This window comes from Gymnodraco acuticeps, unplaced genomic scaffold, assembly GCF_902827175.1.
Source record: "Gymnodraco acuticeps unplaced genomic scaffold, fGymAcu1.1, whole genome shotgun sequence".
In the NCBI taxonomy this organism is placed as follows: domain Eukaryota; kingdom Metazoa; phylum Chordata; class Actinopteri; order Perciformes; family Bathydraconidae; genus Gymnodraco; species Gymnodraco acuticeps.
Window position 1 is genome coordinate 1,912,110 of NW_022991632.1, and position 27,977 is coordinate 1,940,086.

The following is a 27,977-nucleotide window of genomic DNA, read 5'->3' on the forward strand; positions in this document are numbered from 1 at the left end:
TCTTCCGATACTGTGAATAGTGTCACATTTATTACATCTTGGTTTTAAACACTGTATAGCTCTTTTCATTGTAAATTCATATTTTACATACATTATTCTTGACTCTTGTCATACATGTTTTCGCTTACTATTTTTACGAAATAGTTTTCCTTCATTTCATTTTAAAATAAGAGACACACAATGAATCATTTTAAGCAAAAGGAAAAATATCTCTACAATGTAATCGCAGATGTTTCACACTGTTTTAAGATTGACTCCATCGGGGCTTTATTGTGAAAGTTCCGACCGGAAGTTTGAATTATCGTCTTGTTAGCTTGACAATGGTTCTTCGTTCCCAGGGTTCCGTGAGAGCCGTTTGCCCCACCCCACCTCTTCAACGCTATCTATCTCAATGTTCAATCCTCAGAGAGAAAAGGGGGCAAAAATAATTCAGAGTAACACCGCAAAGAAACGATTCTGCTCTCCCCGGCCGGTCCACCGGAGCCGACGCGGCCTCTCGGCGGTTAAAGGTAAACGTCTTGGACAGTGACTGAGAGCACCGCGGTGTGTTCATGTATCATGCACATGTAACCATAATCTGCCGTACGGATTCAAAGGGAATACACAAACCTGAGAGACTTGACAGCGGGCTGTTCCTGCGCCAAACAAGGAAATAACGGAGGCTTTTTTCCACCAGTATCACCTGGATATCGCGTTATATTCAAGGACATCCGACTGCCAAAAACCAATCGCCTTTGCTTCCCGATGTGAGGAGAAATACAAATTAACGTGACAGAGAGAAAAAGGACGAAGAAGGGGCCTCTTTTCTTCTGGGGTCTGGTCAAACCCTCCGAAAAAAAGCAAAGCACCAGCATCTGTGGACGGGGAGAGGAAATAATTTCGGCTAAAAACAAGATATTATTGATATCAACCCCCCCAGCTCCCAAAAAAACGGTGTATTCCTGACGAGTTGTGATAGAGAAAGAAGCCCCGGTGTAGCCTGATGATTCACATGCCGTCATTTTAAGAGGAAATATTTATTTTTTATTTGTTTCCCACCCGCCCTCTGATGTGCTTTGGTTAGTTGGATTGCAAACAACATTTACAAAAATACACATTTAAATCATAGAGATAAATAGTGTTGTGTGTGGAAAAGGATTGAATGGCAGTGTGAGATATCTGCCGAAGATGGGCTCCAGAGGAGACATTTGCTAAGAAATCTAAACATATACGTTGAAAACAGCTATAAGGAAACCGGACCACCGACGTTCATGCGTGTACATTACAGGGCTGGAAAATTCACATCCACTCTCTCATATCAATGTTGATGACTTCATTGCTGATTTACAGTGAAAAACACAGGAATCAAGCGACTGAGAGGGCGGCATCGTTGCTCTGCTGCTTTTTATATGTAGTGATCTCCTGCCAGTAAATAGCCACATCCATCGGATACATATTGTGCCAAAGCCTGGTGGAGCTCACCGTCTACTACCTAACATCTTCTTTCATCTGGCAACATAAATGTCACCCATTTTGAGCCAGGTGTTTCTCTGTTGGGCCAGTCTAGGAATTTAGGATTGATTAATTTTCTCCTGATCAACACCCTCCCTCCTTCCTCCCTTCCTACACCTACCTACCAAAACACCCACCCTGCCTCCCCCTGAACCTATCACTGGGTTTTTTTGGGAAGATGGGCTGTCTTGGCAATAGTAAGACTGAAGACCAACGAAATGAGGAGAAGGCACAGAGGGAAGCCAACAAAAAGATAGAGAAGCAGCTCCAAAAAGACAAACAGATATACCGGGCCACTCACCGGCTACTACTATTAGGTAGGTTCTCTAAAATATCATCATTATTGCATATGTGTCTGTTCAATATTTGTCCCATTTTGTACCCAATTGTTGCACCCACACAGAAGAAAACACCTGTTTCAATACAAATGTAACCACTGATGTAACCATGTAAATACAAAAACATGTTTCTCAGCCTATGACACTATATGATGCAATGACATGATGTCTCTACACCAGGTTTTTACACTGTCTTGACACAGGGCAGTTGAAAAGCAGGCCTGTCTGGTGCATTCATGGCTTCTCATGGAGAATAGAACATGTGAGAGATGGTGGACAGACAGACAGTATTTGTGTAAAGGCAGCATGGAGGTCACACTAATAAACATTTTTAGATATACTGGACACTCAGCACATGGCAAAATGTGTGTTAGTGTATATTCACCTTGAGTCATTAAGTTTTATACTTAGGCTCCATTTTTGGTGCTGTTTGTCACACTCTATGCTCACCTTTTCGCATAATCCTCTCCTCACTAGCTATTCTGAAAATGGATATTCTAATCAGTCGTTGAAAAAAGTCTATTTTTTATTTGATGATGCTATTTCTGGCTTTATCATCCAGGCCTCCATGTCATCATGATACAGTCTGAACCTCAAGGCCAGGGCTAGTATCCTGCCAAGCCCCTTTCAGTACGAGAGCAAATTAGGATTACTAGCTTCCCTTTAAACACTGTCCTGCTCTTTCTAATCTGAAATGGATCCTTGATTTGTACACTTGCACTCGTGCTCTAAATGGCAGGGCTGCAGCCTAGTTCCTTGTTTCCAGGAGATGTTATGGCCTGGCTTCTTTCAATTTAAGTTTGTTAGGACAATGTGTTTTCCATTGTGAACATGCATGTCCGTATTTTATAATGCCATCATTTTAGAAAATTACATCTTCTCTATTCTTAAAATGATTTATTAGGGCTTGATGATATCTTACTTCTCCTCAATAAAACAAATTTAAAATAGAGCTAATGTATCTCTGATTAGTCCTGAATGCAGTGGTAAAGAAGATCCTTTACCTCCATAAGAGTACAGATACAACATTGTTCAATTAACCTCTAATGTCTAAGTGAAAGTGTAGACTTATTATCACCAAAATGTTCTTAAAGTGGCAGTAGACAACTCTCCCTCACTGCAACGAGACACAACCACTAAGCTTTATGCCACCGATGTTAGATGATGTCACCAAAGTGCAAAAAGGCATATAATAGCTACATTTAGCGACTTTTGGAGCAAGTGTAGAGTGTTACTTTCTTTGTTAGATCAACTCTTCCTTTTCCCGGGTTATTGTACGGGTTAGCAAACAGAATTACGTAGTGAGAGCGAGGCTTATAAGCACCCAAACTAGACAAAGAAGGACTCATTAATGTATAGATATGACATTGTGCAAAAAACATTTACCCTGTAATAAGATAAAGCAAAAAAAATGTGCCTATATCCACTATAACGTTTTTGTTTTAAATCCCACTTTGAGAAATGTGACATTCACGCACTGCTACGAAAGTTGGGAACTAGTTGTTTAATATTCACCAATTTCTTGTATTTCATAAGCTTACCATGTTCAACCTTTATCTGAAGAGTATCTGCAGCATAAACTTTCACAAATCTGGCGATACGCTTCAAACAATCATCGTCTAGTTTCAGATGGATCTCCATTATTGATGTTTTAGTTTGGGCCCTTTGAAGGAGTTTGTTCACCTCTTGATAAACATCTCGGACTTATTTTCCTTTCTTTCTGCTTTCAGGGGCCGGTGAATCCGGGAAAAGCACGATAGTCAAACAGATGCGAATATTGCACGTCAATGGCTTCAACGCAGAGTAAGTGGTTTCCCTCCATGTTTTATTTGACACATATATTTCATCGTTAAACTAGTTAATTATTGGGGGTGATTGGGTGACTCGGATATGTATATACTTGTTGCCCAAATACCTTGATAAAGTGATGATGTTTTGGGTATCTTGCATTGACAAGTGATAGGAAGGTTGATAGATACTCAAATGGACCTGCATGCAAAGTTAGTTTAGAGCTTGGTTCCCAACAAGGTGGAACATTATCTCTTTGTTAATTGTAATTTATTGTAATCGACATCTGGACAAAGTATAACAACAACATGACTTTTAAAAGCAATTACTGGAAAATAATGTATTATTTTCAATTAATTGCCAGTATTTTTGATAATTGATAATCAGGAAATATTCTCTGGTTGCAGCTTCTCAAATGTGAGGATTCACTGTTCTCAGTTGCTTTCTATTGTATCTATTTAGCTGAAATCACAGTAAACAAAATGTCTTTCATTTTCGATTGTTGGTAAAAAAACAAACAAGATATTTATGATGAAATTATGATGGGCTTTTTTTTATGAATTTCCAATATTATGTAGACTAAATTACTATTTGACAAAAAAATAATAATAAAAGTATCACCGTTGTTGAACATTTTCATGTTCTGTACTGATTGTCGAACATACACACATTTTAAAGTATTTTATATGAAACTTTAAAAGTGCTATCAGTTGTCAGTACAACAAAGAAAAATAGAAATACTTTCCTGCGATATAAACGAGCAACTTTTATCCTCAGCCAGAGAGAATAAAAGTACATTGCCTCTTATTGTTTAACGGGACATTGATATAGATTTCTACTGATTATTCATGGAACATTGCCCTGGGCTTTTTAAAGCCGCCCTGTTTTGTGAATTTCCTAAAACTCAATCCCTAGTTGATGCAAAGGAAACAATAGTCACGTTTTTCTAATCTTAATCATCGCTTTCCTAGAAAGATTTTTTTGGGTATGAGCATCATCGTGTGATTATTTTTGGGTCATGGCGAACACATGCTCCTCACAGATGCTCTCCTATAATGACAAATCCACAGTCAGCCCCCCCCCCTAGCTTTACAGTAGCTCCGGGGGTTTTGTTTCTCTCTTTGGGCCGAAGGAGTTCCCCTGGCCAGGTTTCCCCTCCCAGTGCAAGGTGCTGGGAGGATGAGGAAGATGAGGAGGGGGAGTTAAATGGGAGGGATGAGGGTGAGAACGGCAGTGTGAGGAATGTAGTCTTACTCTCTCTCCGTCAGTCTGAGAAAAGCAACAAGGAGCCAAGGGAATCTCCATGAATCCACTCTTCCAAAGTTCAAACTTCTCCTTGAGGGAATAATCAGATTCTAATCAGTTCTTAGCCATTTTCTTCCAAAATCAAACATGTTAAGGAGGTATCACTAGTTCCCCTGACTTAAGAACGTTTTTCAGTGTAGCCAGAACAAACTAAAATGGCACAAGGAGAGCACAGACGTTTTGATCCGCTGTAAAAAGGTATCCGTTCTTTCACACTACAACTTTTGCCAAGTTTCATTCAAATCGGACCAGTAGTTTTCCCATAATGTTGGTAACAAACATACAGTCATTATAAGTTTAACATATAACATTTTATAATAAGTACATCGTTGTACATGCTAAAAACCAGAACACCACGTTTTAATTTATCTGTGCATCTCTATTTATTGTGAGAAAAATACATATTGTAAAATAGGGTTTCCGGTAACAATTCATTTAATTATTGGTAAATCTACTGTTTATTGTATTTACTTATTAATCACTTGGTTTATAAAATATGGAAGAGGCCCTTCATAGCTTCCTGGATCGCAAGGTGACATCCGCAGTTGTTGCTTGTTTTCTCTGACCAGCAAAAATATTCACGTAGAAAGGGAAAATAAATTCACATTGGAGAAGCGGCAATTATTATCAAAATATTTTCTATTTACATTTTGATAAACCAACAAAACCTTTGTCTAAAAAGGTTCCTTTTTGAAGAGTTTATCCCAAAACAATGCAGCAAAATTATCAGATTGATAAGTGAATTCTGATTATAACGACCAGAGCAAAGTAATATATATTAGATAAAGGAGTTGCTTTCTGTGAAACTGGACTTTTAAGCTCTGTCAAATGACAGATTTTCTGTTGCATTTAGATTATTCTATCCTCGTGATTATTGATAATTCTGACATTTTAAAGTTTTAAATGTCTTCTGTAATTAAAGCACCACTAGTAATTACAGAAATATATGTTAAATGTTTTAATTTGATGGTACTTGGTTATTAATAAGGACTCTGTAATTATCATCCAATAATAAGTTACAGTAAAAAAGGAACAATATAAAAGAAGGGTTTAAAATATACAACAATAAATGGACAACAACATTTCATTGTATTTGCTAAAGCTTTGAATCATACTTTGTGCTCATAGTAGATTGTAGTTAATATTAGACTTCAAAACACCTAAAATGTCCCTTTTTAAAGTGCATGTTTTCCTCCACACCCCCACTCTGTTTCATAAATGCTGTTCTCCTTTGGTATTAGATAAAAATATGATTTTTCCTGAACAGATGCATGATCCATATTAGTAACTGAAATAATATATACCTATTACCATTGATAATAATAATGTTTAATTAGAATTGATCAAAGTCATGAACTGTGTTGACTGTTAACATTGAATCACGTTGAATAAAGTTGAAACATTCTTTCAATTTATGCTTTTGTATAAATAAAACAAACGTCTTTGTTCTTCACAGGGAGAAAAAACAGAAAATCCATGATATTAAAAACAACATTAAAGAAGCTATAGAGGTAAGTCATTGATCTTTTGATTCCTTTTAAATGATTTGTACAAATATGTTCTGCCAGATTGGGAAGAATGATGAGGGTTAGTTACTGTTTTAAAAAGTATGAAACAAGACTGACACAAAAGTGAATTCCTGGAGTTCACAATGTAATGTGTTTGCCTCAAAGTCATAATAAATCATTGTATTAAGTTTGGTTCTTCTTCTCTCCATTCAGACGATCATTGCTGCCATGATCACGCTCACACCGCCATGCAAGTTAGCCTGTCCTGCAAACCAGTCCCGAATCGAGTATGTCATGCACCAAGTCAACCGGAAGGATTTTGAGTTTCCTTCAGTAAGTTTCACTTGACCTCCTTGGGATCTATCCACTCTGACGTCTGTACTAGTTTGTCTGTGACATTTGACAGTAAAAACCTTGTTAGTCTAATGTCATCTGGATGGCCATGCACAGGTTGTAATATCACATTATTACATCTTATCATCAGTATCAGAGGCAGTATTTGGAAACACTTTTGATAATTAACTAATTCTTTCATTTATGTTTTTAAATCAAAAAATGCCAAAGCTTTCATCACTGATATTAAAATATTACATGTGTTAGTTTTTGGACTATTAATTAGACATTTAAATATGTATTCATGTGCTCTTGGAAATTGTGATATGCATTTTTCACTTCATTTTTAAACAGTAAACAGACCATACAGTGTTTTCATTTAAATAATTACATTATTTGATAATATAAATGATAGATGAGTTGCAGCCTCTAGTTAAAACGTTAAGAATCAAGACTTTACACCGAGGCAAATCGTAATCCCAGCCTGATTTGTCTGCATATTGTCCCTGCAAGATATCAAGCTGATAATGCAAATCAGCTTTCATTTCTATGTTTGGTTTTTCATAAATATTTAGGTCTATGTGTCATAGCTGCTATTAAAGTATCACATCAGGCCTGCCGAGCCGGTCCCGGGCGGGGGGTGCGGCAGGTGCCTCCCCTGGCAGCCGCGTGTGTTTGTGCAGTGATTCACTCATTAGCAGGTGTGCTTACGCTGGGGAGGCTGTCGATTGAATGAGCCTCTCACCTGAGAGATCCACGCCTCCCATTAACACTGATTGTCTGTAATAATACGTGTGTCCAGAGGGACCCGTCCCCCAGGAGCACAGAGGCTCAGAGGAGGTCCCGCCTGAGCCTCTTAGAGACACGTAAATATGGTTAAAAAAAAGTCATAACTGGGTATGAGGAACCTTAAAGTTAAGATGAAACCATCACTTATACACCCTTTGATAAACAGAAAAATAATCTGTGGCAGATGTGATTATTCATTAAATAGTTAAGTCATTTTCAAGCAACAATGGCTGAAAAGTCCCGAAATATAGGAAAAGTTCTTCTGCTTTTCTCTGCTTCGTATCATTTAAAAAAGAGTTTTGACTTGATGGACTACTGGTCCAACAAAACAGGATCATTAAATAACTCATGTTGCGCTTAATGAAATTGTGATGAACAAAGTCATTGAGAAAAGAATCGGCAGATTAATCTAAAAGGATAAAAGATCATACGTTTTCTGTCTATAACCAGCATTCAGAGAAACACGATTGATCAAACTGATGATTTATTTAAAATCAAGATCAAAGGTTTTTTTTTTATAGTAGCTTTATTGATTACCATGACATCTCTTTCAAGTCATAAAACAATTGTACATCTAAAGGAAGAACACTGCGTCTCTCCCTGTGTTTTTCCACCACGATAGCCTCAGTGTTTAAACTGGTTGTTTCCATGGCGTGGAATTGTTTTCAGCAGCTGACTCACTGGGAAGAGAGAGTGTATTTGTGTGTAAGCAAAAGAAAGTCTCCTGATATTGTTTTTGTTACTTGGTTCACGGCTCATTTATTATGCGGGCCTAACTCAAGCTGACCCTTTCTCCAGGCTGTCAGTCAGTCACTAGACTCGGTGAACCAGGATCACACTTTGATCTGATCGTTTTTCATGTCGGGGTGTGGACGGTCACAGTAGTTGTTATTTAGAATGTGTGCACAATGATAGCTGGTTACCTAAAGTAATGTTTTATGAAGTTCCCAGAAGGCTTTCTATTCTGTCCATTGAAGTGAATGAGTGGTTGTTCAGGAAGGAGAATACAGCAGAACACTTTTATAGGCTCTCCTCCCCCCCCCCCTCGTCTGGCCTTAGGGCCCACTGGAAACCAGTTGGACTGGTTGAATCTGCCTTCAGCAGAGGAGGAAGAGAGGGAGAGAAAATAAGCACAAAGCCTGGATTGGATATCCAAAGTCTTGATTTCCTTTGGAGCTTTGTTTCGAATCAGTAATCCTGGTAGTTATTATTCTCAAAAAACGTAACACAAATGTTTTTCTACTCAAATGTTTATAATGAAAGGGATTAGCCTGGGACAAGCCATTGTAGACAAGTTCATTGTATTTACTTTCAAATGTGCCTTGCATGGCTTTACCATTTTAATGACACCCTCTGTTCTTACAAGTCCTCAATTTCTATTAGGATACACTCTACAAATAACGGTGCTGCAGGAAAAAAGAACAACAACAGCAACATGAACGCACAGACATGAAGGAGATGTTGTATGAACAGAGACGCGTAGTTTTGGACGCACTTTAAATGCATATGTTTTCTGATCTCATACAAGAAAGCTTGAACCAGCAAATGTCTTTAATAACTTTAAAAATGTGTGAACTTCAGCTCTCAATGGAACTGAAACAATAAATCACATACTCCATTAGTCAATCTATATAAAAATGGCCTTGCATTAAAGAAAAAAGCTGTTAACCATTTACTACTTATCAGCTTCTAGTCTTTAAATTAACCAGGAAACCTTTTGTAGTATTGGTACTCTTTGTTTTTGGCTAGAATCTGATCTTTATCTCAAATGAAAAAGGAAATGAGGACATCAAAAAGAACACAGATGGGAACTACACGGTTTACTTGTATATAAGCCCATTGATCAGCTTGCATGTCCTTAACATGAAAGCTATGTCAGTAAACCAAACTCTTTGTACCTCTTGTATTTTACCCCCCAAATGCAAATGAATCATTAATATTCATGTACATCATCTGATCCAATGTCAGCCATCTTCTTCCCCGAACTCCTTTGTATCCCTCAGTGCTGTGGTGGTCAGCAGAACCTGCCTACTCTCAGTTACACAAAGTATTTTTGAAGACTCGACAGTGAGAATGACACATAATGGCTTATTTGTGCCTGAGCGCGTTGTATGTGGCCCACTGCAGATCGTAGTGAGGAGATAGGCTCTTGTGTGGTGACAGCCGAGCCTTGTGTCCGTACAAAGCTCTCCATTTCTTCATGAACTCTCTGAACCTTTCTGTTTCCTGCCTCTGTCAGAGCCCGCTCATCTGCTGCTCCTCCTCGAGCCGGCCTTCAACTACACACTAATCCAGGGAGAGTCTCTGCCTCCCTACATCCGTCCCCAAACGTTTTTAGAGAGTCGGACGGGAAATACTGTTTTAAGCCAGAGACATATATCCAATTATTCCACATCCTTTTCCTAAATTACCGTCACTAATTATGTACTGCATCCAATATACGTTACGTCAGATCATCCACAACGTTTAACACTATTGGTCTTTTTCCTATTTTTCCTATTGATTAATCTTCTAACCTTTTTTTCTCTTCAAAATATTAGAAAATACTGACAAATACCCTGTTATCAGTTTCCACAGCCCAATGGGACATATTTGTTTTCCCCTGATAGTAAATAAGACAAATACATTTGGTTTTCTGTCATTTAGGTCAAATAAAAGCATTAATTCTTCACATTTGAGAAACTTGAACAAGATGATGTTTGGCATTTTTGTGTTTACAAAAACAAATCAAACAATTATTCATTATCTAGATCCTTTCTAAATAATTTTCTGTTTTTCAAATAAACCCTCTGGAAATAACGTTGTGCACTTGTTCGAACAATTTACGTGACGTGCCAAGTAGCACTCATCTGCATCTCTACTAGTGGTATAGAGAAATATTAAAGACTTGCTCTATAAGCTTCTTGTTCTGGTCACTCTTTTCTTTTAGATCTTTTTATGATTTCACATTTTATTTCAGGGATCCTAAACCGAGGGTCTGACTCGCAGTTATTTGTAGATGTGGTATGTCGTTAATCCAGACCCCTCTTTCTCTCTCCAGGAGTTTTATGACCATGCAAAGTTCCTCTGGCTTGACGAGGGTGTGCGGTCCTGCTGGGATAGGTCTAACGAATATCAACTCATCGACTGCGCTCAGTAGTAAGTCTCTATGTTTTGAAATATCTCCTGTTATATCCCTTTGTTTTACTTCCATACGTACTGTGCAGTCAAACATGAATATAAATGAAGGACGACACAAAGACATGCTTCATTTTTCTCTCTGTGACTCTTTACACTTATACCGACATTGTGGGACATTTGGTTGTTTTGGTATGTGGTCACTTTGAGTGCAAACGTGTGTCTGTTCTTACTAGTGCGTTACAGCTTAGTGGATAAACTACAGTGTGCGTTGTGGCTCATTTTAAGGCACCGTGTAGTGCTGGTGATGGCAACACGTCCACAACTATTGGATGGATTGCCATGGAATTTGTACACAGGATCTTCTCATCGGATTTATTGAAAATAATACAAATATAGTTTATCACCAGATTTATCTTTTTAATGTGGAGTCAGCAACTCTGGAGAAAGATATTTGAACTCAACGCCCAAACAAATACCCGCCTCCTAATTCACCCTCTCCTCCCACTGCCTTTGTCTTCATTCATCTTTGGTCTTTCCGTTGTTCTGTACGTGAGCATGAACGCCTCTTGTTGCTAATTGACTGGATTGCTGTCGTGTGTCTCAGTCCGATCCACTTCTTTGTTTCGCATTTACAGAGGGCCATATCAAAACACCAGATTTGTTTTCAGCGCACACAGAGAGGATTTTTTCTTGATTTGTTTACTCTCCCTTTTGCTTTGTTGCATTCTGCTTGAGCAGTTGCAAAAGTGTACTCTAAGTAGACTTCTCAGTTAGGTTGCAGTCTGTTTAGCAGTATGGCCCAACACCTAAGACACCGACCTGGTGGTTAGCGTGTCTTTGGTTTCTGTCAGCGATTTCCTCCTCGCCCTGCTGACCCTTGTCAATGTGCTTTTGTTGTGTGTATTGAAATTATTTGTCACAAAGGCTGAGATATGATATTTTTTCCCAAAACATCTTCAGCGCTCTGAATCTCCCTTGGCCCTGTTCTCCCTTCCCGGTTTCCAAACTCTTCCTTTCTTTCTTTCTGGTATCTTATCCGCCTTTTGATCTCAGTCAGGCCTGCCTCTGCTATAAGGCATGCAGTGGTCACATGGAGCCAGAGCTCTTGGAGGGCGGAGTCTCGCCCACTCTCTCTCTTGTGTGCATGCTTGTTTGTGTACAGTGCATGTTTGAGGTAGATGTGTTTTTGTATATGTCACTTTATGCAGTGGTGGAAGAAGTTCTCAGACCCGTTATAAGTACCCTTATCTGTGACAAGTCAAAGTCTGTATTTGAAAGTACATTAATTTTTCCAGCAAAATGTATTAAAAGTCCATATTCTGCAGGAAAATGTGAGTACCATGTTATTAGAGTATGATATTATAATAATGGTCTATACATTTTTTTGTAACATGACATTGGTAGCTGATAGCGGCAGTTAGTTTGAACTACTTTATGTAAAGTTAGGAAGTTTAGTCCAGTTGTTCCCAACTGGCTCGGGCCCTTCATATTTCCTTTGATATTTAGCTTTTCTGGCAACAATAATTTAAATGAAACCATCTGAGAATTTCAGCACGACACTCACTCTTTGGTGAACCTGCTTAAGGACATCTGAAACAGACAATGTTTCTTTGTAAGAGGTAACAATCCAAACTCATGATTTAAGACATTTTAATAGAATACAATAATAGATGTATACAAACAATTATTCCTCTCAATCGTCACTTTTAACCCTCTAAAAGGGTGTGGTGATGATTTCTGCTTGGATTTTCAAATGTTGCTGTATTTTTGGGTTTTGTCAAATCTATAAAAGGTCGTTTTCAGGTGCCAGATCAAAGCACGCATCCCGACAGCGAAACTATGAAAATGCTCCAAAAATACCTAAATTATGAGGTGAAAAGCCAAGCGGCTGAAATCGGAGGTTGGTGTTTTCATATGATGGTTGTCAACTTTGAATGTTATTGTTATTTTTGTGTTTGAACTTCAACCTACCTTTTAATAAGCTATTTTAGTGTATCCCTTGCATGTTGTGTAATTAGTCGTGTGTTTTTTTTAATGTAAAATCTTAATCTGAAAACAAACAACACCAGCTAAAAAATAAATGTAGTAGAATACAAAGTACATTACTCCCCTCTGAAATGTAGCAGTATTTGTAATATAAAGTAGCAGAAAATGGAAGCATGGCTCAGGCAGGGCATTAGCCAAATGTTGAATAAATGGTTAAAAATATGCAAGTGGCTACTAAAAAACATTGGTTATCTATTAAATGGTTGGGGAAATTTGAACATACATTATCAATTTGGCTGGTTGGCAATAAAGTACATTTTGCACCTTGACTGGGACTGTACTCGTGTCCTTGTCACTTAAACTGCATGCATTGCCACAGGTGTTGTGTGGCCTATATGTGGGTTACTTTATGCAGGTACATGTGGAGGGGGGGGGTGGGGGGTAGGGAGACACGGTGGAGGTCAGATGATCATGGCAAAGCTTCCTGGTTATAAATGTGATTGTGGATGGAGAGAGTTGCGAACCAAAGGAGAGACGGAACAATTTAAAAAGAGGTTTGAAGAGATGGATGGAAAGAGAGGGCTTCCCTGCATTGCGGGATCTCTCCTCTCCTCTCTTCTCCTCGTCTCTCCTCTCCTCGTCTCTCCTCTCCACTCCTCTCCTTGTCTCTCCTCGTCTCTCCTCTCCTCATCTCTCCTCTCCTCTCCACTCCTCGTCTCTCCCCTCCTCCCCCCCAGCAGCCCCAGTGTTATGGATCAGATGCTGGGCTGGGTGGCCAGACCGGAAGTGCTCCCCTCCCCCCTCTGTGTGCTTATGTAAACGGAGAAGCAGAGAAAGAGAGAGGGGAGAGCTATTTTTAACCCAGGCAGGCTGCAGAAGGAGAAAGAATGAGCGAGTGTGTTAGGAGAGAGACAACTTCAGCATTATTGATGAAGGTTGTTAGCATTAAATGAAAATGTCAAACCTGGATCAGCGCTGGGACAACTCGAGGCCACACAATACACCCCCGTTTCTCCCTTTTTCAAAACAAACACACATTTGGTCATGCGATTAGTTTCATGGTAGAATACAAAAGGGAAGATGAAGTTGACGGGCGGTGATGCTTTTTTGTCTGATGAGAAGTAGTTTAGTGAAGCTTCCCTGACCGTTTCTGCCTCGTCATGCTCCTACAGTATCATGTGTTTTTGTTGTTTTTGATCTTCCTGACACCTTATATGGTCACACACTTTGTTTGCAAGGATGTTGTTGTCCTTGATTACATGTGGATCTGTTGTGTTCGGTCTGCTGCTGACGATTCACGTATAAAGTCCAAACAAACTTGACTGTGTCCGCTAACAGGACGGAGGCCAAAGCGTTTGTTTTGCCTCCGAAAGAAAGACCTGACAAACCAGGTTTGTAGGTCTCATCCATATTGAGAGAACGTTGTCAACTTTGTCTTGAAACATTCTGGCTGCTCTCCCTGATTGTAAATCACTACTGAGACTCTAAAAATAAGTGGTTTCTTTTCAAGAGTCGTGCATAATTGACATAAATAAAAACATGATCATCTGTAAATATAAGTCTACCAACCTTTCCTTTTTTTTTATATATTCTAATATATTTGATCAATTATATATTTTTTAATTGAGTGCTTTTAAATGGACCTCTAAATAACTATTTCAATAGCAAGACATTCTGTTGAGCTGTAATATGTTGGTTACATACATGATGATGCATGAATGACATATTTAACATGAAGACATTTATGACTGTAGCTGCTTTGACAGATTCGGACCTGGTTGACAAATACATGTGATTTTTAAATAATTGAAAATGATTATAAACTTTGTAGACAGATTCTATTTGTGGGGGCACCGCACCAACATTTTAAATTAAATTAAAAAAAATGTAATTTTTATTTTTAGATCTATTTGTGGCGGACGATATTTAATTGTGGCGGCCCGCCGCAAATGAATCAATGTATGGGAAACACTGCAATTATATACACTATGAGTAAAATAAATATATACCATATGTTATATTATCGATTGCTTATTTAAGTTATTTTCTCCTAACAAAAATATAACAAAGTCCTTAGTTCTAGACAAAAACTAATTTGGCACATAACCCACCCAACAAACCACAATGGCTTTGCTTATACACTTTGTTCATTGTAAGAAACAAACAAACAAGGTGACATGTTGTAATTAGTGAGCTTTGGAGGTACTATAGGCAGATGTTGTACCTCTTGGACAGCCACGCTAGCGGTTTTGCCCTGTTTTCAAACTTAATGCTAAGCTAACCAGCTGATGGCATAACATAAATGATTCTGTCGTTGACGTTACCACCGCACTGTTAAACATGTTTAATATTAAGCTGGTTAAAGTTCTGTGTTTGTTTGACCCATCTATCCAATCCTCCTCCCTACGCTAAAGCAAATATATTAAATCATTTGACAAGAAATGCATACATTACATTTAGCTGACGCTTTTATCAAAAGTGACATACAACAACAAGTGCCTTCAACCACAAAGAAAGAAACTCCAGAGCAAATGGTCTCCTTTTGAGAATACAGCACACACTCTCTGTCCAGCTGATTCATCAGAAAGTCATTTATCAAAGGCCCAACGTCCGTTCATTGGAACCGGCTTAAATATGAAAAGTTGTTTCTTTGTTTTGTTCGGCTCAAACACTCACAAATAAATAAATACAAATGTTAAGAATGTTAAGTTGTGGATATAACTATATTTCGACCCCTTAATAGAGTACATTTAGTTTAACTCTCATAAACCCAGCACAGCTTATAAAGCTAGCAGTGGGTTTCCTGATTGTACTTTCTAGGCCTTACACCAAGTTATAATTAAAGGATTCAAACAAACTGTATCCGACTTAATCAATTCATACACGGAAAGATCATATTTTTCAAAACTCTCCATAACCAGGTTTAACAGAAAATTAAGAATAATATATTTTGATGAAAGAAGGAACATGACTGGACGTCCCTTACATTCCGTTTCTGGGTCTGTTTGTGACGCCTCGCTGTGATACCAGCTGCTATTTATTACCCTTTGATTCACTGAAATCTTGTCCCAGCCATAATGTGCCGTCCTGTGCAGCAGACCCCCTGATTTACTCTCACTGTGCTGTGTAGCTTCTGCAGGGACAGAAAATGGCTTGGATTGAGTCTCTGACTCATCGCAAGGATGTAGAGAGAGAGAGAGAGAGAGAGAGAGGAGAATATGAGGGATGGGCAAAGAAATCCAGATTTTCTTTTTTGAAGGGGGTTGTAGTGCCTGTACTTTAGTGCGGTGTGAATGTTCAGATGTGTTTGAAAGCAGCAGATGTTAAACGTGCTCAGTGTTCTGTGGTAGCTGGGAGGATTTGAAAGTGTGTGTCTGAGAAACTGCAATCTCTCTGTATTGTGATTTTCTTTGTGTGTTCAGCGCCGCTCCCGATGTGCTGCTGCTGTTTAACACATCTACTCTTTTCTCTTCCTAAAGTTTGTGTCTTTTTCCAAACCCTAATTCTCTGTTTTTCTTCCTAGTCTTTTTTCATTTTGTTGTGCTTGTCCTTTCTTCTGGTCATATTATTTTCTTTCTTTTTCCTCTTTCTTTTTCCAGCCTCTATTATTCAGTTTTTATTTCATTTAGTTTTGTTTCTTTGAGTAATTTCATAACTCCTTATTTCTCTTCTTTTTTTCTTTCTATTGTTTGATCTTCTTTAATCTTTCTTTCTTTGTCATTTCTTGCAATTTGTTGTGTTCTTTTAATTTGTCGTCGTTTCCTTTCTTCCTATTCATCTTGTCTCTCTCTCTCTCAGTATGTCTTCCTTTCTTTCTTTTCTTTTGTCAAGTCTATAATTTATTGTTTCTTTCTTGACTGAACTTCTTTAATTTTCTCTTTTCATTCTTTGTTCCCTTTTTTCTTGGACTTCTTCTTCCTCTCCCTCTAACCCACTCCATTCCCTGCATTTCTCCCTCTCTGTATCTCTTTGTTTCTCTCCCCCTCTCTCCTCTCGCTCTCTTCCCTTTTTTCTCCCCTCTCTCCGTGGTTCTCTCTTTCTTCCTCTCCTCTCTCCCTGTCTGTCTTTCCCTCTCTCTGGCCTCTCTCCAGTTGCACAAGATTTGGAGCCGATTGTCTATTTATAGCGCCTGTAGTTCTGTCGCCATGACAACCAAGCTGGAGGCCAGGGCGCCAGGGAGCTATTTTTGGAGCAGCGCTGTAATGTCAGACACAGCCTTCTCTCTCTTTTCTTTCCTCCTCTCTTTGCCTCCCTCTCTCCCTGGATGTGTGTGTTTGATTAAGGATCGGCGGGTGAAGCCTTTGCTTTGGTCGGCTCGCAGTGTGAAGCGTTGGCGTACAGAGAGGCAGTAAGACCCTCCAAATGTTGCGCTCGGCAGGCCGTGCACAAACCCCCCCCTCTCCTTTGAGGAAACACCAGAAGTCCATTTTCTGACTTTCCTCACACGGTGTTTCGGAGTTCTGTGAAGCTTCAGTTTTCTGTTGTGCAGTCTCATTTCAATATCCTGACGCAACTAATTCAAGTGTTTTTCTTCACTGCTTAAAACTGGAACATGCTTTACATTTCAAACTCATGCAATTTAGGTGGAGTACTTCATGATGGTGGTGCAGTTTAAGGGACTTTTGTTGAAAAGGAGTTCATTAAAGCTGCCCTTATCACATAATTGTTTCTTACATGTAAATATGATCACTTAAAGTCGTAACAATGCAAGGAATATCTGAAATAAATGTGCCACATGTTGAGTTTCAACAAATGAGTAACATTACTGGAGAACTATTTTTAATTTAATAGTGACTCATTGCACATATGTACAAAGAGGGTCTATTTTCTGTTGCTATATTTTAATCCTGCTACTGGTTGTTTTATTTATGTAACATGGAACAATTTCCCTTCACTTCCTTTATGATTTTTTAGCAACATATAGGTTCTTAGGAATATTGTGTGTCTGATGTTGTATGTTTGTAATGTATTTTCACGTAAAAAGTAAATTATTTAAATGTTGTCAGGTTTAGTAGAACAGCTCATTTCTTTAGTTTAAACATAAAAGCAGTCTGTTTTCAAATACAGTATATTGCCAAAAACATTTAAATTAATAAATCAGTAAGAACACTCTTTAACCTGATTATGTTATCTTATTTATAAAGTGTGTTGGGCTTTTTCTCCAAGTCAGTGAAGCTAATAATTCAGCATATTTTCCAGCTGTGTGTAGTGTGTGTGTGTGTGTTTGTTTGTGTGTGTGAAGGCCAGGCGAGTCAACACATCGCACGGCTCAGTCGCCTAATCCCGTGTAGAGCTGAAGATGTATAACTCGTAATCTGAGTAATCCTTTGTCCTAATACTGCCACTTTAACCAGATGAATGCATTAAAGGCTCCAGGGTGATCAGCTCTGTTGTTGCAGCGCATGGGAAGACCTCAGTTTGATACGTGGAGAAAAAAAGGAACTTATATTTACTTGCTTTGATTTTGAGTATAAAGGGGATAGTTTGAACATGTTGCAGTTTAATGTGATTACTTTAAATATTTAGAGAGCAGTCTATTTTAGAAAGTACCAAGATTTAATTTGAATGTATAGGGAATTTTGCAATACAGTTTTTGACTGATTATTGGAAATTATTAAGGGAATTTATTTGTAAAATGTAGCTTATTCTTTCTCGAAATGTGTGTATTTTCTGTTAATGTTGCTTAAAAATTAATTACAGATTTTCCAGAATTAATGTTTATATAACCATAAATAAAATATACAGCATACAAATAAGTATATACTGTATATTTATCGGGTAATTTGTGTTTGTCCTATATTAAATCCCCTGCATGTTTCGTACCACAGTGGAAAGAGCACTAAAAAGTTAAAAATATAGTTAATCTTTTCTTGTAAATACTGGGTTATTTTCACTCACCAGACAAGAGCCCTGTGTGTATTTCCAGAGTCTAAGTCGGCCAGTCTGCTACCCCAGAATAACCCTGACAGGTTATTCATAACACCGCAGACCTCTCTGTTACTGGGGCAGCCACTATTATTTAGTTCAAATGACTAGGCATGGTTATTATTGGCACTTCTCCTATTAATAGGGAGAACTGCTAAAAATTGAGCAGTGTGTTTGTCCTGGGCGTGTCGCCGCCTCAGACCAGGGCTGAAGATAAACACGAGTTTGGCCTCGGCAGATGTCGGGCTGCAGCCATGTTAACTCTGTCATCTTTTCAGGGCTTTTAGATTGTATCACATGCAGGTTGTTTATGTGTTTGGGAGCTCAGCCCGGGGATGTGAGGGGAGGCTGAAGTTAGCTGTGGACAGGCAGTAACAGGAGGAACAGTTGTCCAGCGAGGGTGTGCTGTGGTGTGGGAACAGCTGAGCCACTTGGCCCCCGCAGAGAGCCAATGCTACCAGACCAGGCTGCTTAATTACCTCCGTGTGTTTTTTTTAATATGAATATCTGTGTGTGTTTGTGCAGAGATATGCTCGTGAGTTCCCTGAACTGTTTCTCTCTCAGCCTCACACTCTTTCTCCTGCCTGTGCGTTAGCTCCCGCAGCCCTCCGCTCCTCTCAGTGTGTTACCTGCAGCCCTCCTGTCACATTTCACCCCTGCCTGCCACATTCCTAGTTATCTCAGAGGGGGTTACATACCTTTGCCCTGAGAGGCAGCTAGTAGCAAGCGTCCTGCCTTTCTAGTTGTAGGACTGGCAGGCAGGCCATCAGTCAAAACAGAGAGCCGTACACGAATCATGCACGGCGGGAAGTTAGTACGTTTGTCTACTTTAGCAGCCTGTTTAGTTTATGTTTCGTAATTTAATAAGTAGAGATGCCCTGACACATCCTGTCCTGTTGTCATTTAAAACAATACAATACTTAAACAGTCTCTCTTTAAATATTTGTCCTTTTCCGGGAAAATTAACACCTCTGCTTAGTTAGCCTGAAGCTTCACATTATATCTCGTAAAAATATAAAACGTAACACACTTCGCTATAATGCTCTGCTTTATTTGAACGGTTTTCTGCAATGTATACATTCCATTGTTTCCAGGCTACAGATCTGGCTGTTGTGACCCATTGAACAGTGTTTTGCCTTTTTATTTAATAATTTTGAGAGGCCCAGAAATGGTTAGATATCTAGTAATTCAAAAGTAAAGATTAAAGGACTTTCTAAAATATAATCACAGTTTGGAAAAATATGTGTGTTTCTGCTGCTTTCCTATCACTTTAATTACGTGTCAACTCCAGTAAAGTTTTGCTGTGTTTTTAGACAATATAAGACTTAAAGTAATCTAATAGACAATAACCAATAAATAAAAGTTTCTAAAACATGTGTTTAATGCCCAGCCAAATATAACTACCCAGTCTGTTTATGTCCTTGCTTATCTTCAAACTAACTTCAGATAACATTGGAATTTAAATGTTCAATTAGTTTACAAACACTTGTTGTTTTTAATATTTAAATTACATTAATGTTGATTCTTTTTTAAATGTTTTGTGTCTGTCAAATTTGTAGTCTCAGATATTCAAACTCATATGGCAAAAGTTGGAGACCAATCCGATGTCTTTGTAGGAGCTTTCTGTTTAAACTGTTTGCAGTAGCCAATATTAGTTACTTAAATGCCTATATTACCTATTCAAAAGTTGACTTCTGAATTATTGTGAAAAAACTGCATTATTTGTGTTTGATCGATGCTGCTTTTTTAGACACTCACAATAGTTGCTGCTTTAGCTTAAAGATAATCACCCAAAATCCTCTCTGTGTAGCAGCGGTTCGCCCACTCCTCTTTCCACTGTCGGAGCGGAGAACTCCTTCTCATAATGTTTCCTCTGTACATCTGAAAATACTGTCAGGACAGCAGGAACCAAATACTGTCAGGACAGCAGGAACATTCTAAAACTGTTTTTTTTTTGCCTATAAGTATTTTAACATAATCCAGCTCCTCACATCCTGCACATGATAGATGTTTGGTCCTTCAGCCTGGATTACAGAAATGCTTTTGCTCCAATGATGGAGGCTTTTGTAAAAGTTTCTGTCACTTGGCCCCTTTTTGATTTGTGACTTGTTGCTGCAGAGACCTCCAGCAGGTGACCCTCACACTCTCATAATGAAAGGATCAGTCAGCTCCCACACCACAATAAGCAGCAGTTAATGTATGCAGGCCAGTTTAGCAGAACAATTAACACTCACTTGGGTAGGCACTCCGCAAATCTAGTCTCACCGTAGGATTGTGCAAGTATTACTACAGCAGCTCCATTGAGAGGCTGCTCTGGTCTGACAGAGCAAACGGCTGCTGGTGACTCAGACTGGCTGCTTCTGATCTGCTGTGAATTAAAACAAACGCCCCCTGGTGGCCACTTAGGGACCCCTGTCCTCCATCTGTGTGTGTGTGTGTGTGTGTGTGTGTGGTGTGTGTGTGGTGTGTGTGTGTGTGTGTGTGTGTGTGTGTGTGTGTGTGTGTGTGGGTGTGTGTGTGTGTGTGTGTGTGTGTGTGTGTGTGTGTGTGTGTGTGTGTGTGTGTGTGTGTGTGTGTGTGTGTGTGTGTGTGTGTGTGTGTGTGTGTGTGTGTGTGTGTGTGTGGTGTGTGTGTGGTGGTGTGTGTGTGTGTGTGTGTGTGTGTGTGTGTGTGTGTGTGTGTGTGTGTGTGTGTGTGCTCACCATGTACGTTAGAACAGTGTATTGGTTATTGAACATAGTACTATTTTAAATTGGGGCAAGGTTCAGAAAAATATATATTCTATATATATGAATACACACTCTGGCCAATTGCTGATATGATCCTACCTGTATTCTTATCAAACATTTCGAGTGAGTAATATATTACCTTTTTTAGTACTTTTATTAAAACATTTCAATGTTTCTATGTATTTTTCTACATAGTAGATGGTTCAAATGTCATTTATTATTACAGAAATTCTGGCTAATTGCTAAGCTGAATTTGACTGAATTCCTAAGGTTTTCTTTAGAAAAGTATTTTGCGATTATTCCATACTTTTTAATATGACCATTTATTTCCTAGAAGAATTGTGTACTTTATGGTATATATTTGACTTATTGATTCATTTGTTGTATTTAATATTGGTCTTGGTGTTTCGAGTTCTTTCATAGAGATATGGTCAGATGTCGTTCTGCTCTGACCGGCCAACCTGAGAGTAGATTGACTGTCCGTTATTCAGATTACTATCACATGAGTAATGAATGTGATCTGACATAACCTGGCCAGTATCTTAATCAGATTCTTGCATTGTTTGATTTTTTTGTATCTAGCACCAGTAGAAGTCTCTTTGTACTCTTACACCACTGATTTAAAAAATGGACATCATTGGTGCATCCATAACTGGTTAATGTATCCGGCTCATTGGAATGTTGAAATGTTTTTATTAATGACATATAATATTATTGCTTTATATTATATTATTATATTGTTATTATAAGCTTTCATTAAGGCCGCTAAGATCTAAACTGCTATTTTTCCCCCTTCTTTTCACAGCTTCTTAGACCGGATTGAGGTGGTCAGGCAGAACGACTACACACCCACTGACCAGGTGAGCTGTACACACACACACACACACACACACACACACATACACACTTCTTCCTCTTACACCCCTGTTTATGACATCTCTACATCCCTCTGTCTGTATCCCTTTCTCTTTCTATATTTTCTAATTAACACCTTCCTGTTCCATCTCTTTTTTTATTTCAGGACCTGTTGAGATGCAGAGTGTTGACATCTGGAATCTTCGAGACACGATTTCAAATAGACAAAGTCAATTTCCAGTGAGTTTTCACAAAATTCATTTATTGCAGTTCACAAGTGTGTCCACAGATTATAAAGAAGAACCACGCCATCTGTGTAAAAACATCGAGAGTGTATTAGAGCAGGGGTTCCCAAACTTTGCCATGCCAAGGACCCCATATAGCATTATCCTCTGGCGGGGACCCCCCTGTTGCAATTTTTTTTTTTAATGATGATTACATTATGATGGAAAATATGACAAATTAATCATACAGCTTAATACATTTTCTTAATATATATATTTGTATTAATAATTAATAATCAGTTATTCTTCTAAAAAATGCTTTTGTTTGTCATTCATTACATTCATTGTGTCTTCTGTTATAAACATTATTAACACAATATTAAACTGTAATATCAACAGCAAACATATTTTTAAAGCATTTTTAAAGTGATTTCTGTCTTTATAATATTATATAATTTTGAACAGTAATATGAACAATTAACATATATTTTTAGTATTTTTGAAAGCTACTTATGCCTTAATAATATTATATATAATACTCAACAGTAATTATTAACAATAAACATAAACATCAATATTTGCTACATCCGTGCTCTCATCCAGCTGCAGAGCGAAATATTCACTAGCTCTCACTTGCTCCAGAAGCTGAGCAGATACTCAGTTTCACTCTCAGTAGCGGCAGCTCGATTCTGATTGGCTTGAAGGGCGGTCGTGAGATTTAAAAACAATAAAATAAAATATTAATAAATCAAAAATATTAAAAGATTGGCATCAAAGGACACATAGATGGATAGATATGCAGTTATTAATAACATCTACAACAACAACAAAATGTAACTTTAAAAAAAAATTCCCCTTTCCCTCAAACTTTGCGTGACCCCCCTGGGGCCCCCCACTTTGAAAAACACTGTATTAGAGGACAATGTACACATTGTATTTGTGTTAAATAATAAATCTAATAAATTCATGTATTTCCCCCTAAAGAGTTTTATTTTCTCAAGACATTGTTGTCACGTGAATGTTATCCCTGTTCCAGTATTTAATGTAAATCCTTTACTCACAGTATGTTCGATGTTGGAGGTCAGAGGGATGAACGTCGAAAATGGATCCAGTGTTTTAACGGTAAGATGTTCCTAGCTTTGACTGCTTTATAGTAGTGATGACACTTTTCAATAACACTTTTTCTTTGGTATTCTAAAGATAAACAACAGTGTTTGGAAGTTGTATTCGCCGTTGGTGTTTTAATCTTTGTGTTTTGGTGTATGTGGCGCAGATGTGACAGCCATCATCTTTGTGGTGGCGAGTAGCAGCTACAACATGGTGATCAGAGAAGACAATCAGACCAACAGACTACAGGAAGCCCTCAACCTCTTCAAAAACATCTGGAACAACAGGTGATGATCATAGAAACTAGTGTTGTGATGGAGACTGAGTTACAGCTAGTTTGGTTTTGATGCGCTGGCTGATGTTAGATTTTGATCGTGATATCCATATAAAGACAAGCTTGTTGCACACTGCCACAGTTAAAACATTTGTTGGTAATGTTATAATGAAAAGATTATCTTAAACCCTTGATGGAAATGCTTTTTATGAGTACCATTGTATTAAACCTTTGGGTGTAATGGGACCTGTGGCAGTGTGTATTGGGCCATACATTACCTATGTATATCCTTTTTTTAACCATTATTTATTTATTCTACTTTTTAACCAATTGAAAAATATATATTATATTTTTAGTAAAATGGTAAAGGAAAGATTGAATGCAGTTATGTCTTGAGAATGAAGCCGTACGACAATGAGGTTTCACTTTGAGGAGAAATGTTAGGTGTCACACATGTGCTGTTTACAAACAGGGTGCATGTCTGTCCAGTGGGAGTAGACGCTGATATGTATTTCTCCCTATGGGCGCACTTGATCTGTGTATGGCTGGAGCTTTAAGTCCTTTTCAGCCCAGACCTCCAGAGTACATTTTTCTCTTGTTCTTCAGCCAGAGCCTATTCATACTCTATAATGCCCCTTAAAAAGTGGACATCCTCCAGTAACTCACCTGTAACTTATTTTGGGTTATTAAAAAAAATAAAGGAATCTGGCACTGATCTTGTTCTTCAATTCCCTCCAAAGGTGGCTACGGACCATTTCGGTAATCCTCTTCCTGAACAAACAGGACCTGCTCGCTGAGAAGGTTTTGGCAGGGAAATCAAAAATTGAGGAGTATTTTCCGGAGTTCGCACGCTACACTACGCCTGATGATGGTAAGAGATTGACTCTGATATTTGTATGTGGCCAATGCATAATAAACATGGTTGTTACCAACTAGTTCAAATGGTTTCGTTTGGATGAGCATCCATTATAAGTCAAAACACAACAGCATAGTTTAAAGTATGCTTTACATTACTCCCAATAATGCAACTAAAGGGTAGTATGTATAGAAAATATATATATATTTTTAAATGTTCTTCTCCTCTAACAGCAATACCAGAACCAGGGGAGGATCCCCGTGTCACAAGGGCGAAGTACTTCATTCGGGATGAGTTTCTGGTACGTACTCGTGTTTTTGAGTTTGATCGAGTTTGATTGAGTTTGAGTTTACTTTAGTGCATTATCACCAGAAACTAAGAATCCTTGTAGAATGAGGCCTTCATATGTACAGCCATGGAGTCCGCCACGTTGCACTGCCTAGTATCTACTATAGCTCAGAACAGACAAGAGAGGGCGTTTCACATTCTTATGTTACCTGAAGTAAAAGTAGGGGTGCGCGAACCACTAGACGAACTAAATCCTACATACTAAAATGGTTATTACAGGTCTGTGGCGTTGCACAAGACATTAAGAGGTTGTGGAGCCACTGATCTTCAACACTAACTTGTGTGTACCTGTGTGTTCTTCAGAGGATCAGCACAGCCAGCGGGGACGGACGGCATTACTGTTACCCCCACTTCACCTGCGCCGTCGACACAGAAAACATCCGCCGCGTCTTCAATGACTGTCGCGACATCATTCAGAGGATGCACCTACGGCAGTACGAGCTCTTGTGATGGGCAGCGGTGACCGGCCTACGTATCTACCTACCTATCTATCCCCCCCTCCCCCACGACCAGTTAGCCAATCACCGTCCCCCCTCCACCTCACCCAACTTCACCAAACAGCCGAGCCCTCTCCTCCATCCTGATTCCTCTCCCGGGGGACTTCAGTGGAAGACTTTTCTTCAAAAAAAGGAGTTAAGGAAGACATTTTCATCAACTATTAGCCAGGACTGACTGCTGTGCTCAGAAACAGACTGGAATCCCTCCGTGCAGGCTATCCCTCCTTTCAGCTCTCTCAGATATAAACACACACTGGCAGGTACACACACACTACAGCATTCAGAGCCCTTAAATAGATTGTAATGTCTAATATCACACACAGAGAGCCTTTTAAAACTGAGTCCTCCTGCTCGACAGTCGGCAGAGGCTGAGTTGAATAACGCATTCTGAGAGAGAGGAGTTTATTCCCCGTCTGCTGAAGGAGGAAGGGAAGAACAATGGACATGGAGGATGGAGAACTGATACAGAGGAGGGCTGTGAGCCTTTTTTGTTGCCCGAACAGATGGACTAATTGACTAACGGCTGCCTGTGGACGTGAGCGTGACTCAAACATAAGACCACGCGGCTCACATGACCGCTCTTCAAGACACCAATCGAAGAGAAAACAACAAAAAAATTGAGGAAAAAAAAGAAAATAAATACCATACAATGCATACCAGTGAACTTCATGCAGTGCAGAGAATCCAAGATATATATATATATATATATATATATATATATATATATATATAGATATATATATATAGATATTTATATATATGTGTATATAAATATGTGTATATATATATATATATATTCCTGTAATAACACAAATCAACTTTTACGTTTTTGTTAGTTTTTACCCCATGTTGTGTGTTGGTGTACCACTGTGTGTGTGATCTGCCTTTGTGCACCATTTAACCCCCCCCTACACACACACACACACACACACACACACACACACACACACACACACACACACACACACACACACACACACACACACACACACACACACACACACACACACACACACACACACAAATACATCCTCGCCCCCCCCCCCCTGCCCCTGCTGCTATTTCATAAATACTCAACATATGGAAAATAAAAGAGAGGTTTTATATAATAAGGAAAAACACATCGAAAAGGAAAGCATGAATATAAAGACTTATCAAGACTGGATGCAACATTTTACCTGGGAACACACTCTAATATACACACACACACACACACTCACGCTTCACCCTCATCAGCTCCCCTTCCACACGCCTCTCCCCCCCCAAACCTTTCGTCTTATTCTCTCACCCCTCCCTCCCTGTCCCACCTGGCTTTAAGTACGTCTGTCTTTATTTTACTGCTGGACTATTATTCTTGTACAGACTGTAAAATGTATTATTTTGTACAACTTTATTGAAGAAAAAAAAATACTTGTAGAAGATCCCTGTGCCTTGATCACGACTGTACGTGTAAAAATGAGCTAATATGTAAGTTATGTTTCACTGCGCTGTACAGCTGGAGGGGGCTGTCCCACCTCGTCCGTGCTTGCTCCCCCCCTCCCCCCCGCGGCAGGGCGGGGGGAGGGGCATCGGATCGGGGCTTTGGCCTTTCGTCTGTTGCTTAGTTTCCTTCCCCCCCCCCACATTTGTTTGTTCGTTAATTTGTTTGTTTTGCTTTGACTCTCCTCTGGTTTATATAATATGATTTGAAAAAAAGAAATTAAGAAAAAAAAAAAGAAGATTATCAGACACACCACCTTTAATGCTGTGTAGTGAAAGATACTGAACCCTAACACAATTTAATATATATATAAAATATATTTCATATTTTATATATATGCACTGTACACTGATATCTATCTCCCTTGTGAGCTGTCCACCAGGTTTCCTTTCTGTCAGTAACATCTGCATACGTTGTTGGAAAGGTGGCGATTCTGGGTGCAATGGGATGGGTATTCATTTGTTTATTTGTTTTTTATTTTAGCTTTAACTCTTTTGAAGGAGAGGCAAATATCCAGTTGCAAAACATTGCTTGTTTCTACATAAACCAAATTCTTTTTTGCTTAAACAAGAAGAAACGGTTGTATTAGTGTTTGGTTCATTCTACGGCTGAGTTTACTCGATCCTCTACATCTGCACCACACACTCAGCTGCCCGTTTGTTAGGTTCACTTGTCTTAAAGTGCAGTCTAATGCAGCAGGCCTGCAGTGAATCCAACCCTATGTAGATTGTAATGTTCTGTGAGAGGTCTTCTTATTTCTGCCTCAGTGAGGGGAGACTCAATATTAGAAACACCTCTCAGTCAAACAGGATAAACAATTGATGATAATAAAACGTGTTTATATTGCAAAACCAGAGATTGCAAAGTGTTTTAAGGGTTATATATATAAAGATACAACATGAGAACATGGGCTGTAAATATTTAGATCAATTAATAAAAATATTAAATGTGTTCTTACATACGGATTTTACAACAAAAACTGAATATTATTACCTTCATGACAGTAGGGTTCATTGTTATTCTA

At 38.7% G+C, this 27,977-nt stretch overlaps 1 protein-coding gene across 1 annotated transcript; it reads left to right on the top strand.

The window, feature by feature from the left end:
• Positions 1–319: 319 nt before the first annotated feature.
• Positions 320–27,910, top strand: LOC117534189 (guanine nucleotide-binding protein G(s) subunit alpha-like). The gene is made up of 12 exons (XM_034198331.1): positions 320–1,808; positions 3,560–3,632; positions 6,379–6,433; positions 6,644–6,763; positions 10,593–10,690; positions 22,118–22,172; positions 22,334–22,407; positions 23,455–23,513; positions 23,665–23,785; positions 24,513–24,643; positions 24,862–24,929; positions 25,280–27,910. Exons 1-12 carry the CDS (start codon positions 1,670–1,672, stop codon positions 25,424–25,426), a joined length of 1,140 nt encoding a protein of 379 aa, XP_034054222.1. The 5' UTR covers positions 320–1,669; the 3' UTR covers positions 25,427–27,910.
• The last annotated feature ends 67 nt before the right edge of the window (positions 27,911–27,977 follow it).